Source organism: Passer montanus, unplaced genomic scaffold (genome assembly GCF_014805655.1).
Source record: "Passer montanus isolate IOZ18808 unplaced genomic scaffold, ASM1480565v1 scaffold34, whole genome shotgun sequence".
NCBI lineage: Eukaryota > Metazoa > Chordata > Aves > Passeriformes > Passeridae > Passer > Passer montanus.
In genome coordinates, this window is record NW_024368152.1 from 2,710,770 (window position 1) to 2,729,415 (window position 18,646).

Below are 18,646 nucleotides of genomic sequence, written 5' to 3' on the forward strand. Positions count from 1 at the left end.
GTGGGAGCTGGCCAGAGATGAAGAATCTGTCATGGGAAATAATTTTCACCAGCCATTTCTATCTCCATTTTCACCATAGAATAAAAAAAATGTCTTATTTGTAGTTGTCTTGTTCCACTTTCTCTGACAATTTGAAGAGCCATGTATTTGATGATGCATTCACTCTGGACTGATCTGGTTCAGCTGAAACACCTCTGTTTCTGAAAAGCCAAAGATCAAACTGAGTGTGATGTAATGCATTTTACACAGACCTTAAGGATTTTTTCCTTTTTTTACATGCCTATATGTTCTTCCAAGGTCACTTAAAATAGACAAGAAAGAAAACTGTCACGTACTAATATCAAGAACACCACTGTAATGCCGAAGCCCCCTTCCTGTTCCTTAGTCCTCTGTTTAAATACTGAATCAGTAACTGAGCCCTTCAGCTCCCAGCATGACCCTAAAACGGTGTTGCGTCCCAGTCCAGCACCAGGGGATAGAAAGAGCTGAAATTTCCAAGATATTCTTTCCTATTTTAGTTTAATGACCTCATTTTCTTGGTCCTGATTGGCCTATTGACTTAATTTTTCCCTGAACAAAGTGTCCAGCTCTGTGGACATGAATGGCATAAATTTGTACATACATTCTAGTAATGGTGTTCTAATTGTTTGTTTCAGATACAAGTTTTAGAAGATTTTTTTTGTTTTTGTTTACTTACAGTTGAGTGCTGAATTGGGCCGAGCCTGGTTCTACTTGTTTCACAGCCGTTCTAAAAATGATCTCTTTTCACTGTCATCACAGCAACCTTTTGAGATCTTTCAACCAGTGTCTAGCCCATAGCTCTGCTATAATTAAGTGATGTTTTAAAAATCATCTGCATCAAGTCAGGAAGTTCTATACACATTTGGCTGAAATTAACTGAAACCTTGAAGAAAACTTCTGCATCCCTGGAAATGTTCAAGGCCAGGTTGATGGAGCTTAGAACAGCCTGGTCTAGTGGAAAGGTATCCCTACCTATGACAGGGGGTTTGGAGCTACGAAACCTTTAAGGTCACTTCCAACCCAAGCCATTCTGTGATTCTATGCCAAGACCTACTGTGATTGAAAAATGTGAAAAGCATTCACAGAGTCTAAACCTGAGACCCCTTACTAACCAAAAACATTAGACAGAATTCATGTTTTATATAAAATTAATCTAATTTGCTTCTGGAGCAATCCTGATTGTTACTTTGAACACTGGTATAATACTGGCACACATAGAGAATTTTCATAGGATCATAGAATGGTTTGGTTGGAAGGAGCCTTAAAGATCATCTAGTTCCATCCCGCCTGCCATGTGTAGAGAATTTTCTTCAGCTGTCCTTATTCTGTTTATTCCAGTATAAACAATGAACCAGAAAACTGTCAAACCAGCTTTTTTACACCCTGGGATGTAAACGACCAGACTCCACAGATAATTCTAATGTTATTCACAGATACTGCTGTCACAGAAAAACTACTGACTTACATAACACAAGGCCTTACACCGGAAAGGTAGAATACAAAACAGAAATATCTATTGAAACCCCCTAATTCCTCTTATAATCAGTAGTGTAATTTTCCTCAACTACAACGAGCTTAGTCCTCTGCTATAATTTTTTGCTGTTGTTTCTAAGTTGTCTAAAATCCTCCATTAAACTTTGTTCTGCCAATTTTCACCATATTTTTCACTAATGTCTTTGCGGAAAGATACTTTTAAGCGCTTTGCTGTATCAGGTTCTCATAAAGAAAATAGTCAGACCTACAGAAGTTTTCTTCTCTTGTGACAGAAAGCCCAGGTGCCAGTTCCGTACCATTTTAATGTACACAGCCATATTTGTAAATAATCTTTGCATTTTTTAGCCAACTTGAGGTGATCTGGAGGAAAGAAAAAACTCATTGAACTCTGAAATATTACATTATTGTATTACATTACAATAGATTACCCAGAACCCTTAGTGAATATCCCAGGAAAAAGATAAAGGTACTTTTGAATTGCAAACAAACCCTCAGTCATAAAATGAAAGGAGAAACAAAAGAAAAAAATAACAAATACTTCCAAATATCTCAAGAAGGTAGAGTTCAGCCTTAGTTTCTTCAGAAAACTTCATTTCAAAAACTTAACTAGCACACACAGCTTAAAAAAACCAAATTGATTATGTTTTAATATTAAGAAATTTAAAGGAGGAAAAGTACCTAAATGGAAGGCAAGTATGCAGCCTTTCCTAGATGCATACATGCCCTTTAATTCATTTGAATAAAATGTTGGAAATCATCATTGCCGAAATATGTCTAGACACATTTCTTTATTTTGCACAACATAAAAAACCAGACATTTAACTCCTGCAGATTTACTTCCCAGTGCATAATCTGAATGTGAGTATATTAAATGAAAAACACTTAAAGATTGAAAATAAGGATTATCGCTGGGATGGCAGTTTTTCATAAATATATGGCAAAAATGCAATGCAGAAATTGTCAAGGGTCACTGTTGCCAGTTAACTCATATTTTCAGTATGATTTACTGTTAAACTTTAGATATTGTAAGTGCATCCCAAAGTCAATGTCTATAACATAAATTAAGCTATCCTGTTAATAATTTCAAGGCTAGACTGATAAAAATAGGCTAAATGTTTTTCTTGACTTTCTGCAAAGATCACCTCTAAATTAATCAATAGAATGAATTAGTTACAGTTAAGAAGATATATAGAAATGAGAATACTTTTTAAAAAGTCTCATTTTACCACAGATGGAGGGATGGGGGAAGGAAAGAATGGAGGACAAGAATATAGTTGAGAATTAAGATGTTATCACACCTTAATTCTTTTTTAAACGGAAGACAATCCACATTGTATATTAATTGACTTCTTAAAACTGAGCTTTTAAATGATGACTTTCTTCTTATGCTTCCAGTTAACATAGATTCAGTAGGATTATTTCATTGTGGCTGCTGTGTTGGCCTATGTCATTTGCTTTACAACTAATATCAGAAATAGAGGCAAATGTTTAATATTTTTTTAACTGGATTTAAAAATAACTGCAGGACAAGCATTATTGTTATCTAGGAAGAGTGATCACATTTTCTTACCTCTGTAAGAAGAAATTTCAATGCAGTCAGATCACACTTTAAGAAAACAAAAAGAGTACAAAGCCAGATTCACTTTTTCCACAAGAAGTTTAGGAAAAAAAAATGGTAAAAGGACCAAGAAACTACTATTTTAACTTTTTTTCTTGGAACAGAGAAAGCTCAAATTAAGGGCACTAGTTCCCAGGTATATAAAATACTATTGCAGAAATAGGTAAAAATCAAATATTCTCTATGTCCATGGTGGACCAAACAATAATATTAAGTTTAAAGTTGCAATATGGTATCTTTAGTTTGAAATATTTTCCACAATCTAATAGTAAGACTAATCACATGCAAACCTACTTTAGTTCAGGAAGTTGTGGAACCTGTCACAGGCTGCACAACCATCTGGAGTTACCTCCAGGCAGGCGTGAATAGAACTTGCATTGGACAAGGAGAAGAGATTGTCCAAAGTTCAAATCAGACCTTCCAAACCTAGATGTCTTCTCTGATTATTTGAATTATTTAAAAAACCTGTGGCCATCACATCAAATAGATATAATTAGAATAAAAAATGCAGTTTTCTACTGGATTAAGTAATATGCCTTCAGGAAGAATTCTTTCATATATCACATTCTCAAAAAAGTCAAAATCACTGTAAAATTATTTCATTAAACTGTGTGCAAAATTAGTTAATAATTCCATAAGAAAATCTGTGTATAGGCAGATTGTGCCATAAATTAAAAGTGAACATCCATTAGGAAGATATTAAATATAAAACATGCTTATGAAGAGACAGAGACACTACTCAACTGTACTAGAGACTCTAAATTATGGACAACCCATATCATCATGTATGAATTTAGAGCTATACCTATTCAGAATATCTGGGAAGGAAAAATGTTTCTGAAAAACAGACCCCTGGCAACAGCAATCAAATGTGGTAGAGAAGACATGCTATTTGAGGGAGTCTGGAAACTCAGTCTAAAAAGCAGCAACGCGATGCTGTGACTGCCCTGCCTTCACCTTGGCTGACCACAGTGCAAGTAGAAAAGATAGTGAAGTTAAAAGAATGGAATGAAAATTTGATCTTTATAACCTATCCAGAAAAAGAAAAATAAAGAACCACATAACAATATACAACAGCAACAACAACAAAAAAAGGGAACCCATATCTTCATTTCTGCTGAAAAATTAGCTCACTCTTGGCACTTCTGTACCATCCTGTCCACACGGTTTGAGACAAAATTCAAAAATTAATGTGCTGTGCACACATTCCCAACACCAGGAGGTAGAAGCGGGGAATAAAAAACCAAAATATTTTTTACTGCAGGCTAAACCTCCTAGGTTCTCCTAGAATGCTCAGTGTTAAGCCAACATCAGATTTCTTGAGTGGGGAAAGAAACATTTGATGCAGTATTTATACCTCAGTCAAAAGCTCCAACAGGAAGGCAATGAAAATCAAGTTAAATAACGACACAGTTTTGTAGGAAGCCATATGTCTTCTATAATGCCAAACAAAGATGCCAGTAACAGTTAAAGCTCTGAATTTTGCAGCCAAGAATTACACAACATCAAAAAGCTAAGAATCTGCTAGCTACATCAATAAAAAGGAAGTATAGTGAATAGCAACCTGTTTCTTATATGACTAAAAAAAGACTAAAAAAAAATCAGATAAGTTAAAAAGAAGAAAATTAAAAGATCAAATACATGCAGCAAAACTAGAAAGGCAATAACAAAAAATCCTACCAGGAACTGCAAAACATTAGGCATGAGAATCAGCAAAATATCCAACAAAGTGATAAAGCTGTTAATTTTATTATTTTTAAGGATGAAAATAACTACCAACAATAAAGAAGACTTGAGTTATTAGCTATGCAAGTTATGAAAGGTCCTAAGGAAAAGGAAAACACAGAACATCAGTGAATATATCTGTAATCTGTGATGCCCTTGAATTACAACTCAAAAAAAATCAAAATTATTAAATGGCATAGGATGTCTTCCACAAGCTTAAACAGTGGAGTTTCAAAAGAAGAAAGATGCCCACAGCCTTCTCACATAAATTACTGGAGTAAAGTCAGAGACCAGCTCTAGCAGAAAACAGTGAATGCAGCCCAGCAACTATCACTTGTAATGGTTTCCAACAGAGTAATGTCTTCATGCCTACAAGGATGACATTTTGAAGATGTCAGCCTTAAGGCCAAAATCTGCCTTCCAATATGGAGGTGAATCTCATGAAAATTGAAAGGACAAGCAATCAATTCTTTCTCAGAATTTATCCCTGATTAAATTCAAATCATGGATTCATCAGAGAGTTTGGGTTGGAAGGGATCTTTAAAAATCCTCTGGTCCAAAACTTCCTGCCGCGAGCAGGAACATCTTTCACTAGGTCAAGTTGTACAAAGCCCTATCCAGGCTAATTTTGAACACTTCTAGTGATGGGTCATCTGCCATTTATCTTCTTACAGTGCCTCACTCCTTACATTGTAAAAAAATTCTTCCTTATGTCCAATCCAAAACTACCTTCTTTCAGTTTAAAACCAATGCCCAATGCTCACTGCCTTGGTAAAAATTGTTTCTTGTCTTTCTATAAACCCTCTTTATAAGTTTCATGATGTATGGTACAATCTATCTCTTTTCAAGTAAACATTAGAAATGGAAAGACAATTATAATGAAGACTTATGGCCTGCCCCCCCCATGAAAAAAAAAAAAGAAAAAAAAAAAAGAAAAAGAAAATACTATTAGTCCTTCAAAAAATCTCTGCCTATGCAGGCTGATGGGCTTCATTTGCTTCTTGAGTTAATAGTTAAAAAAAGCATGGGAGGCTCCTTCATGGAGCCAATCTCACTGAAGCAGTAAAAAGTATCTCAAGGCCCCCTGTCAAAGCTGATGCCCTGCTTAAAGAGGCTTTCTTTAGTATGATACTAAGACATGTGTGTTTGCATAAAAAGAAGTAGTTGCACACCATCCACCAGCCTACTTCTTATTGAACATCAAAGTAATTCTGTCTTTGAGGAGCAGCATTCGTCACCATTGTATCCAAAGTCCAGATAGATTATCTCAGTCCCTGTCACAGTAAGGATACTCACAGTACTGCTAAAGAAACTGAAAAGAAAAACCTAAAATTTTTATCACTACCATTACCATGAGTACATGAAGGCTATGAGTGATGACTTGTGTTTCTCTAGATCACCATCTTTCCTTATCAGCACACCATTCCCATCAGTTTCTCTAAAGCCTTTTTAGAAGTGACTGCCTTTAAGTAAAGTTATCAACTGATTTAGTTAGATATTTAACATAGCAGGTCTTCAATGAAACAAGCATCATAAGCTTTTCATAAAAAATAAAAAGCATTTTGTTTATGCTATGGCAGCTCTTTAATTTGTTAATGTGTATTTAATATTACAAGCTGGAGCAAAGGTGATTGCCTCATTGCCACCCTTCAGCCCAGGGGAAGAGCTCAGAGTAAATTCCAATCTCTTCAGCACATGAAAACCCAGCAGGCTTGTCCATTCCTAACCTTGGCTATTTGAGCTTTGACTTTTCACTCGTCATAAACCGCTCAAGAAGTATAGCATAGGCATAGCATTTATTGACTCATTTGAACAATTTATTCAGTTCTAACCATTGAAAACCTCCTTACCCTTTTCAGCATGTTAGTCACCCTGAAACTGGTATCACAAAAGGAAGGTTCTAAAACAGAAGGCGAGATCAGCAATCAAGCAGGGATTTTATTGTATGGTCAGTGAGTATGAAGTTTGCCACCTTACCTCAAGCTCCCTGGGTTGGCAATGCCTTCAAGGCACACGGTCCTCAGCGCTGCAGGGGATGCACTGCCTGCTTCTGCCTGCAGCCTGCCAGTCCTCCCAGCCAGAGCAGGGGAGAGGAGGTCAGTCTCCTCACTCTGTGGCTGTGTTTGGCACTTTAGAATGTACAGAGAACTTTTTGCTGAGTAAAATACTTCAAAAAGTCAATTGGGCATGGCTCAGGAAGATGACACTCCACTTTGTGAGGTGTAACTTGTTCCACAAGAGCCTGTTTAATTCTTAGACAGCAGGCCACCTGCTGGCCTTTCCCCAAGAGACCATGCCACATAATCAGGTTCAAAAGAATTAAAGGCAAAAGAAGCTCTTAGTTTCTGCATTAGCTAGCAACAAGTGTATTTCTACAATTTCAGATTTTCCTGCTTCTGCAGCACTTCATATGACCACTCACTATTCTCCTCTGAGCTAAGCAAATATTAGCAATGGCAACCACTGGTACATACCAACTCACCACTGTGTTAGGAAAATGATTTAAGAGCATGTAAAAGCCCTCAAAGCTAGAAGATAAGTCTTCAGTGAAAATTAAATAGATACTTTACTGTTGGAATGGTTAAATGAACAACACCTGTCACCAGACAAATTTGGACAGATATTAGCAAAATGAATGTCCTGCTAAAGGGGAGGCTTATGATACAGTGCATTTGTTTACTGTGTCTTATCAGTATTACAGTTTCCATAGAAACAGGAGAGAGAAAATTTTAGCACTGGGCAACAAATTGTAATGATCTTTGGTAAAGAATCATTATATATATTCAGTGCAAATACAATACATCAGAAAGATTTACACTCAGGTATAGGAAGCATTGATTACTAGTTCTAATGGACAGATGCTCATGGCTGTAGATGATTTCCAAGTCTTTATGGTAATGAAAGAAAGGACTCATCTCGAAACACATGGTATTAACCATCCATGTCATGCTGACCCTTCCTCTTCAGATTTTCAGTTTTGTGTTGCCTTCTCCAACTGCCCTCCAAATTAGAAGGGGGGCAAAATGTATTGAAGCATTTTCAACATACACATGCTTTTCCCTGAAGCTTGTCTTATCCCTTACATTTATAATCACCTGCAGCTTAACCATGATGTAATTTCTTATGCCTTGTGGGCTGATTTCTGTGAGTCACAATTTCCAAATATATTTGTGAAGGTGGTTCATGAATTAAACTTCTGTCAACTGAAGCCTCCAGCATTGTTCTGCCCATGTTCAGTACGGAGGCTCATGGCTCACAAGAGTTAATGGTACAGTACAGAGGATCAGTCCTTGGTTTATAAAGGACATTCAAGAAGTCATTACATAAGGTAAGAAAAACCACAAATGCCCCCATGGCTTTTTGTCATCCCATCGCTATTCTTTGGTAAGTTTAGGTTTCCTATATATACCACTGAAAATCTGCAGATGATTCATCCCCAGGATTTGCTGTCAAATGAGAACAGTTGCGAGTTATGCTTCTCATAGTTTCCCTGGTACTGTACTCTCTACCCTCACTTCTTCCCTTTTTTAAGCTGTGTCCAGATAAGACCTGGGGAATTCTGGGACAGCAGCTTTGGCCAGCTACATATTCAAACTCCCTCACTTAAGCATTTACCTATGTAAGTCCAGCAAATCAACATATTTCAATAAAATTGCTACAAGTGACAACATGCATCTAATCTTGTACAATGACTTTCACAGTTATACTGAAATATCAACCTCCTGCATGGTGAAACATCTTCAATTTCTCTGCTCTTTCCCTGCCTCAATGACCTTTGTGTCAAGAAGGATAAGGTAATGTGTCCGTTTTTGCTGTTTCCAAGCTCTTCCCCTGCTTTTCCCTGCCTGACAGTGTGGCTCCTCTTGGCTGGCAGACTGGGAGAGAGTCTCTGGAGGTACAGCTGGTGTCTTAACCAATGCACAGTCATACTGAGATGACTAAACAACATGAATGGAAACATTTGCTACCGTTTAATCTCAAGTGCAGAGGGTGCAGCACTGCCTCTGGTAATATACTTCTACAATAAGCACCACTAATGGCTTTGGGGATCGTATGCATTATTGATGCAGAAATGTTTGGTATTTCCCATCGTGACAGAAAGGAGACAAGTGGTTAAATTGCTTCCTATTGTGCATGACTGTAGACATTAGCTGCTGTTATTTATAGTTCCTATAGTATCCCAAATGGCAGGAGAACCACATCATACAGTGTTACTCCAAATAAAATCATTCTAGCAAAGTAAAGCATCTTAAACATAGAGAATATCACTGTAGAACAGAAAGCATGAACAGCTCAGATGTTTTGATAACAAAATGCATGTGTTAGTACTCCCACCCAATCAGCTAATACAAGAAGATTTAGGAAGGATATGAAAAACTGTACACTAATAAAGTCAGCTGAAAGAAAAAACAAACATCTGGAAGAAGTTTCCACATCAGTGGAAGGGGGATGTCCCTTTCTGGAAATTGCACAATTAGAATGAAAGAGAGATGTGATGGTTTTAATCATGGAGATGCCTTTCATGCTACATCTCTTTTAAACTTTTATTCTATCCTAGGGAGTTAAATACTAGTCCAAAACATGAGGCAGACTCTTCCAAATTAACAAGCATGCCTTAGAGCAGGGAAAGATTGTTCAGGCATCTTATGAAAATAAAAGTTATCTAACCCTGTGGGCATCTTCGATACAGAATCCAATTCCCCATATTTTCCCACTCTTCTAGTAAAAAGGGGTGGGAGGAGTGGGAAGTGGGTAAAGAAGGAAAAAATACAGCAAACAAGAGTTTCATAAAAGATTACTTTTAAGAAGTCAGCAATGTGAGTTCTAGTCCTTATTTTTTCTAACTTACATTCTTTTTCCAAGAAAACTTTCATGAAAAATTCTATTATTCCCACAAACTTGAAAAAATGTTTTGCTCTTCAAAACTTTGAAGAACTTCCACCAAATTGAAGAATTGTGATACAAATGAAGTGACTCTGGAATAAAAGACTGGTAGTTACTTCCAATGCAGTTTTGATTGCTTACTCCTCTCCAGACAGAATGTCTTCAAAGCTCAGGAACAGATATCTTTTTAAGATCACAATCTACTTACACAATTAAATTGCAATTTAAGAGAAAAAGGAATATAATTAAAATATTTTTTAATAGTAGCAAACAAAACATGTTTATTACTTCTATACTTTGCAAAACTAACTTATGTATTTAATGTATACCAGCTAAGAAGTCTGTTCTTGCTTCAGAGGTTCCTCAACGTAGCTGGAGAGCCAGGATGCTACTGAAGCAAGGAATGCAGATACTTCTGTGCAGGCACCCCTGAGAGCTTTAAAAGGTAAGAGAATAGCTTTTTTGGCCTACAGTCAAATTTCAATAAGGGTAATGAAATATCAGTGTGGTCTACTGAACCCACGTAAAACCAATTAATTCAAGAGTCGTTCAGCATTATAACTATATTCCTCTCAGATCTATAAGAATTCCCCGTGCCCCTCACCATTAACTCATAATTGTCCTAGAAAAACATACTAATATTTTTCCTTACTCACTGTATGAGTAGAAATGTCTGTATTTTGATTTCTCTGCTCAATCACACACTCTTTACCTCTCTCCACACACTGCACTGTGCTGGCCAAGACATACCTTTTGGCAGTGTACTTCCAAACCATGTTCCTCCGCGAGAGAGTGCCCGTGTACTGTACACTCAGAGCCCCTCAGTCCACGTGATTTACATAATGCCTGGGAAACTGTTTCACAAATAGATGTAAGCACAAAAAAAAAAAATCCCTGTGGCATGTAGAAATCAGTCATTCTATGTACAGCTTTTATTTATCAAGACCTACTCACATTATTAACATGGTCAGTTATCAGAACTGCCTGTTGTTTCTGCATCTGAGGATGCAGTTTTTTCTTCCTTCAGCAGCTGATCTGTACACATTGAAATGCTTTACAAAACATTTCAGAAGTAAAGGTCAAGTAAGCTTTCTTGAAAGGGATGCTGTTTTCTGGAGAGAATTTCCTTCCTACGCACTGTTAGCTACCAGGACTCTTGCGATGTCAGGCAAAGCCTGCGAACACGCATGCCCACGTCTGCCTCTAGAATTAAGCCTCACCAAGTCAGAATTCTTTCTTCAGTCCCTGTTCCCCACACATGAGGGTGAGACTGCTGGGAAAGTGCTGTTTTACAGCTAAGGATTTATACTCAGTCCTGAAAGCACAGTGGTTAGGCAACACTTGCCCTTCAGGGGAGCGTATTTTATCAACCTTAAAATATTTAATATGACATCTAAACATCAGTGAAGTATTTTGTTCAGTGTTTTGGTTTTAAGACTACATAATTTTGGGTGAAGCAAAAGTGTGGCTTCTTATAACAGTAATAACAGTGGAAAAACATTTCCCTGGATGAACTAGTGGTAGTAGAGGACCTGGAACTCCAAAAAGGTCTTTGTACTATGCTTGCAACCAACTAGGATACCATGCAAAGACTGAAGCACCAGCACTGTGTACTCTGATCATTCTTTTTATACTACAAGCAGAATAGCACAGAGATCTGTGCCAGCTGGAGCCTTAAAACATTTTTTGCTCACACATATCCAGAGTCTCCTAGCCTCTCCAATTATTTTAAGTGGACTAACATGTGTTGATTAGTTTTATAGGTGCCTTGATACTGCAGTCTCAGGTCCTATTGGTCTTGAGATAATAGACCTGGCTCCTTTGAAGTATGAGTCTAGCCCATCATGCCTATATTTTCATTCTCATGGAGACCAGATTTTAGAGGATCAAGATGAACAATCCTCGGTATATACAGATCCAATAAGACAAGGCAGTCTTCTGGCTAATTTGTGATGGAAAGTCTATAGTTCCTCATTCTAGATAGACACCTAGCAGTACTAAGTCTAAAATGGACACTGGGTATTGTCACACATCCTTTCAGCAGTTTACTCTTTCCCAGTCCACTTCTTCCTTCTTCATCCTCTTCTGGTGATCTCCAACAGCTCTACAGAGTCATGGTAACAGGTATTGCTTGTAACAGCTCTAATAATGCGTTTAATTTATTTTTGAATTTTCAGAAGTCGGCATCATATGCGTATCCAACTGAAAGCAGAACAACCTTGACACCAAGGTAAGAGAACTTCCGGATTAACTAGAAGATTAAGAAAGTACGTATTCTTCCTTTATTTTCTGCCCTCTAATTTCCATTTCCATGGAAACTGGGCTGGAAAGTACCAGCAGGCAGCCTGCAGCTGAACATCTGAATGAAAATGCTCATGTTTAACTCAGCAAGCAGACAGCAGGTGAAATCTGCAGGAACTGTCTAAAATCTATAACTACATCTTGAAAGCAAAAGGACAACTTTAGTTTCAGCAATGAACTTCTAAAGAGGATGATATATCACCCCAGTGAATATTCTTATGTGGCAGCAGTTGATAATCTGACTTCTTCTTTGATTAAATAGGACATGATAGGAAAAAAAAATCTTTATCACAATGGCACAAGGCAAAAATTAATCACAATTAATTTAATACTTGGAAATGTTCAGATGGAATATGCTAGTGAATATGGTAAAGATATTTTTGTAACAGGACTTTGGCTTCTGAACACTGCTGTAACTCCTTCTGTGAAATCAAACTGGCTGCTGTACAGTTCATACATACACATTGTCAGCCCAGTCATCTGGATGGCTCTTCTTACAAATATTCATTGCATTTCAACAAATATATATACACACACATATATATAGAAATTAACTAGCAGGCAGCAACACATTTGCTAGTTATAAAACACATTGGTTTTGAGCACTAATTCACACTGCTTGTATTTTAAAATTTAATAAGGTAACACACTTGTAGTTAAAGAAAAAAAAAATAAAAGCTATGTTAACTTCTTTATCCAATTTAGTAAATTTTAGTGCAGGAATTCTATTTAATACCACCTTGGATTTTTCTCCAGTTCAATATTTGCTCTTCAAGCAACAGGGAGAAAAGCAAACAAGCAAAGGATGAAACATTACTGTCTTAGGCTGCACTTTACCCAATGAAGAGATTGGTTATTATTAAATTCCTGATTTTGTATATAAAGCAATTACCACTCTCTCAAGAAGATATTACTCATTCTTTGAAGAAAGTAGAACATCAGTTACACTTTTTTCAGTGCAATTTTAGGCAATGCAGTGGACAAAAGAGGATGATTATCATGAAGGATTTAACATCTTGCACAAGTTCAATATCAGCACACAAGAGCTGACCTGAAAACGGGTTATGAAGAAACTTGAGACAGCATCAATCTTTTTTTCCTTTTTTTTCCTAAGAGTGCTGCTCAAAGTTTAGGAGAGCTATTTATCAGAATGAAGTCAGCAAGATAGCTGCAGATGCTCTTTATTGTACCTATGTTCTCCTTCAGGATGAGAGGGGAAATTCAAGATTAAAGCATCAAAGAATGAATCAGCCCAAGAAGCTGCTAGTGACTATTGATTCATTCCTTCCTTTGGGATCTTTAGTGGGGAAAATGACCCAAATTTGCAGTCTAAACCCATGGCTACGATGGAAAAGAGTAGTATAGAGGCTGTTTGTGCAATTTCCTCACATGATAGAAAACTAATAATTGTGTATCAAGAGCACAACAGAGACAGACAAAACATACAGCTATCAGCATCTCTGCAGTGCAAGAATGTCCATTTAACAGCTGCAGCAATGTAAAAATCACAGCAAGTGCCTTCTGTTAAGTTCTATTATGTTTTACTTCACCAAGTGTATTTGTGCACACCTTGAGGATCATTTATTGTGCTATATCATAATACAGGAAGGCCTGGGATAAACAAAAATCAAACTCCAAATAATTCACTTTTCTGCTCTAAAACTGTTTAAACACAGAATACACAAAAGCATAAGCTTTCAGATATATTTCTTTTTATTTGCATGAATTTTTCTACAGCTGAACAACCCACGTGTACTGCCTGAAGAGTTCTATTTCAAGCAAGACTGGAAATAAAAATAAATTTTGAAAATACATACATTTAAATAAAAAGCAATCCACAGCAGGGTACATTGACTTCTCTGTTTCAAATCAGCAGTCCTACCCCTCAATTTTTTAGTTTTGTTTAGGAATGCCGAAACATATTGCATTTAATGGCTATCTTCATTTTCAGGGTAGAAACCAAGGGCGCTGCTCATACTGCATGAATAGCTCTCTTATTAATTACCATATCCATGCACCTCACTAAGGGAGGGAGGAAGGACAGCTTTAGCATTTGCCTAAAGTTTACAGAACTAATTCTCCAGTTATGGAAAGGACTTCTGGACTGGCTGAAGATTGCCCAGTAACAGGGGATGGATCATTGCCGGGAAATGTGCACATGTGCACACATAGGGTGGTGAATGTCCATCAAAAGGGGTGGGTTATTTCTCCCAGCTGGAGCTGGGAGAGGGTTATAATCCAGGAAAATAAGCAAGCCGCTCCCCACCAGGTTATTAGTACATTCACACTGTTCCCCTTATGATCTTGTAACTAACACAAGTACAGAGCATGTAGATGCTTTTCTTCCAATTAACTTTGTAACTGCTAATGCATCCCAGTTGTTGCTGTCTGGTTAGAGATGGAAAGAAACTGAGCAGGGCCATCAATACAGTTATTACAGTATGGTTATGGCATAACAGATGGAAGTGTCTAGTCTGGGATCTTTTGCTTCTTGCTTAAATAGAGTATGTAACAAAGTTTCTAGATACCAGCTAACACAATAACAAGCGCACATTGTCCCAATGCATGCTAGATAAACTTTTAATTAAGTACTGATCATTAATGGAAAGCCACAAATAAATGAATGCTTAAGAATTGAAACATCACTGTCTGTTAGCAAAGCTTAATGCCAGCAACTACTAGCTGTATTCAGTATTCAATATGTTATTTAGAAAATTGAATTTTGTAAAGGCTTTACATGTTTGAGAATTAATCATTCTTTAACCTTTGAAACACCTAATCTTGTTAAATATGTATCTTCTTCCAAAATTGCATGGGATGGCTGAATTTGAAAATCTTTGCAGGATATATTTTTATAGCTAAGTTATAAACACTGAAAATAACAGTTCATGGTGGAAGTACTAACACACCATCACCACTGGAAGGAGATCACTGTTCCCGTGTAGCTATCTTTCCATGCATAGCTCTCTTCTCCAGTTCACAAATACAGAATGCCCATACTGACAAAGTGTGGTCACTTCAAACCCCTACACAGTGTAGGGACAATGAGACATGCAGTTTTCTAGAGCACAAGCAATCAGGGACATATTACATCTCAGGCTAATTGCACATATTCCCCAAGAATCAAACTGAGGTCTGAAGGGCAGCCAGACAAGGATGGTAGCACTGGCCCCAGCATTCCCAAGGGCTCATTTCTTTCCCTGGGATGCAGGTCCAGTGCTGATAGTGTGGAAGAATCTGGTCATGGGGGCACTCCTGAATGAGGAGCCCAAGAACACCAAGCTGCCTTCACCTGAACTGTAGAATGGCTATAAGTGAAGAAACTGCCACTGCCTCTCTCATCCTACTCCCTACAGGATCTTGTTTTTCCCTAATGGTTTTGTCATCTCATTATATAGTTCTTCCCCTCTCTCTTCTCCCATCCCTCCACCTAGTCCATTTCTCCTTATTCTTCTTTATTTTTTAGGAACAACACCCAAGCCTGCACATTGCTTAGTTCCTCCAAATGTCAACAGCTGAACACAAACAGACTTACAGCTCACAATCAGGTAATTTTTCTGTGCTCATTTATTGAGAGTGAAACTGGACAAGATTATGTATGATGTATACATTTGAATGCAAATAGCACATTCCAAATTTATACAAATTTACTGAATGTCTTGGTTTTAGTTTGGACTAGTTGATTTTGACCTAAAGTTTGACAAGACAAAGGTTAATTTAGCTCTAACAGATGCAATTAGTCAAACTATAATTGTCATTCTTTTAATCCAGAAAGGAGGTGAAAAACTCCTGTCCTGTCTGAACACTCCTCCTCTTCTCTCTGCCAAGTGCTTAAACACTGTAAACAGGGGAAGTGGAGGAAAATGGAACACAGATTTAATTTACTTTGTACCTTCTGTCAACTCCTCACCATATAGTAGGTAAGCATAAAAAAATACTGCAGCAGTGACACAGATGCAATAGAACTTACAGATATCTTCACAGATAAGTGTGTTTGAGTTGTACAGCAGCCGTTATATACCAAAGCCTGATAGATTTTCTCTTCAAAGAGATTAGTTCAAAATTTTCAAAACCAAGTTTTACATTAGCAAGTTCCTCCTTTCTTTCTTATGTCCAAATGAAGGCACTACTGCAGATGGCTGAGATTTTAGATAAACTGTTTTCTTTATATTGGTTGTAGAGACATATTATACCCTCTCCAGATAAATGGTCAGTCTTACCACCCAGGTCCAGGCCATCACTTCATGTAACTCTGGCTCTGATATCTACATTATACACTTCTGTATAAGTTAAGAAGGGTTTGTTTGTCAAAGGAATCTGGATCAAGTTCCTATATTACAAATAAAAGGAAAAAAGTAATTGGCACAGGATATCAGCAAAGGACACAAAGACTGGGCTGACATCATTACACCAAGCCCAGTTTTCAGGAGCTCTTAAAATTGTTATGAAGGCCAAAGTCTGTCTGCAATTTGTTTGCTCATTATAAACTTCCCAATTCTTGCTGGAATGGCTGTGTTATGAACTATCTTACTAGAGTACTCCTATCACATTCACAGTCTAAAATGGAAATCAGATTTTAAATTTTGTTTGAACATTGGCAGGTAACCACAAATCCCACTACAGGTCAACACAATTGTCAAGCTCTCTCTGTAATTACCTTTAGTGAAAACTGTGTCTGAAATACAGATAATACCACGCCAAGGAGCAAACTGGTTTATTTTAATGGTACCTACTGGGAGAAAGGGGTATGCAGATTTAAGAGATGCCAGCAATCACATATATTCAATTAAGAAGACACAGAAAAAAGCTATCTTTTTCTTCCTACTTCTCTAAAATTAGTCTGTCAAATCACATCCAGAGTTGCATATGCAGTCACTTTCACTCAATTTATACTATTTTTGAAAGGTTTTTTAAACTTATTTTAAAAGAAATTGTTTTTTTCTGTAATAAAAGAATGCTTCTCTAAAATTAGTCTGTCAAATCACATCCAGAGTTGCATATGCAGTCACTTTCACTCAATTTATATTATTTTTGAAAGGTTTTTTAAACTTTTTAAAAGAAATTGGTTTTTTCCGTAATAAAAGAATGTAAAATTAAATCATGGCTTTCTTCTCTTCCAATACCATTCTCATCAATTTATTTGTTCTTTCACAAACACATTACTCTAAGTTTCTTCTACACAGCAATAAGGTATTGTTAGTGGTACTGTTTCTGACTACTCCTCTACTCTAAAAAATAAGCACAGGGCAAGCATTTATCTGCAGTCAGAGCTACATGTAACTTAATGCTTAGTACTTTTGTGAATCAACAGGACCAGACTGTAGACGCCAGTATTAAACCCCTTCTCTTGACAAAGTAGTAACTTTTTAATTAAAAATGTATAAATGCTTCAGAAATTCATACAAATAACTTTATAAGCGAGACCTGAGAGTAACCTCTACAATGGTGCCACCTCCAGAATGTTAACAGAATGCATAAAATCTTCACATGAAAGCAGGTAATTCAAGCAAAACATCAAAGTTAGCACTCCCTATAAGATAATTTCAATGACTATAAATAGCAAACAAGGCCTCTCTATATAATCCAATTTGTGTTTCTCCAAATCATATTACAATATTAACTCATTAAGGAAAAAGTTTACCTGTGTTCCTGTCAGGTAAAATACAGCAATGCTTCTGCAGTATGCCAGGCAGAACCTGTGGCAATAAAGAAACAGGAGTTAATGGATATATATTTTTTAACATCTGAAGAAAAGCCAGAGATTGCTCGAATGATGCATTTGCTGCATCTGATCAAGCTTTGTGCTCTCAAACTGAATCCAAATTAACTATCATGTAATGTAAAGGTGAATCCTGCTCATCAGGAACTGCAAGCAGAGAAGAATCTTGCAAAATTAGCTGCTTCCTACCTGCCTGTAAAGTTAGTTTCACATTCTCCCATTCATTACAATATTACAAGTTGATTCAAAGAACCTAAGACCATAATCAAACCCGCTCAACTTAGAAAGACAGTACAGTCAGTACTATCAGTACATCTGTACAGTCAGTACATCTGTACAGTCAGTACAGATGCTGCTGTCCCTGATTTTGCACACAGGCCCTAGGGTTATGGCATCCAACTTGTTGTAAATCACTCAGGTCCAAATTTTAAACCACAGCATTTTGTTCTCCACACAGCCAGCTCCAGTGGACAACATAGAACTCCAGAAGCTTGAGTAGGAAACTCAAGGGAATGAGGACAAAGAAGATCCACATTTTGTAGTTCACCACATCCACCACGGTGCAAAGCTTCTGGCAGCCAGTGAGAAATGCTGAGGAAGCTGATCACCACCACTGTCAGCACAATGGGTCAGGATCAGATAATAAGTGACACAGACTCTCAAGGCATTCACAGAACGTTCATTCACTTTATTAAGAAACCCATTGTTTTTTATACCCTAATTCACTACAGGTGGACTTGATTAGTCCTTTAATTAAAACACCATCCCCACTGGCTAATTAAGAAAGCATCCTTTGGTAAACAGATCTTCATAACACATTCCACATGTGCACAACAACAGGTGCAGCAAGTGAAGATAAGAATTGTTTCTCATTCTTTTCTCTG

At 37.1% G+C, this 18,646-nt stretch overlaps 1 protein-coding gene across 4 annotated transcripts in view; it reads right to left on the minus strand.

Moving 5' to 3' along the window:
• DLGAP2 (DLG associated protein 2) overlaps nucleotides 1-18,646 on the minus strand; it is a 446,234-nt gene that overhangs the window by 348,589 nt on the left and 78,999 nt on the right. For all 4 annotated transcript variants that reach the window (XM_039715619.1, XM_039715618.1, XM_039715624.1 and 1 more), the window contains one exon: nucleotides 17,685-17,739. In XM_039715619.1, coding sequence (XP_039571553.1) covers nucleotides 17,685-17,739 — 55 coding nt within the window. Of the gene's footprint in view, nucleotides 1-17,684; nucleotides 17,740-18,646 lie in introns of those variants that run through there.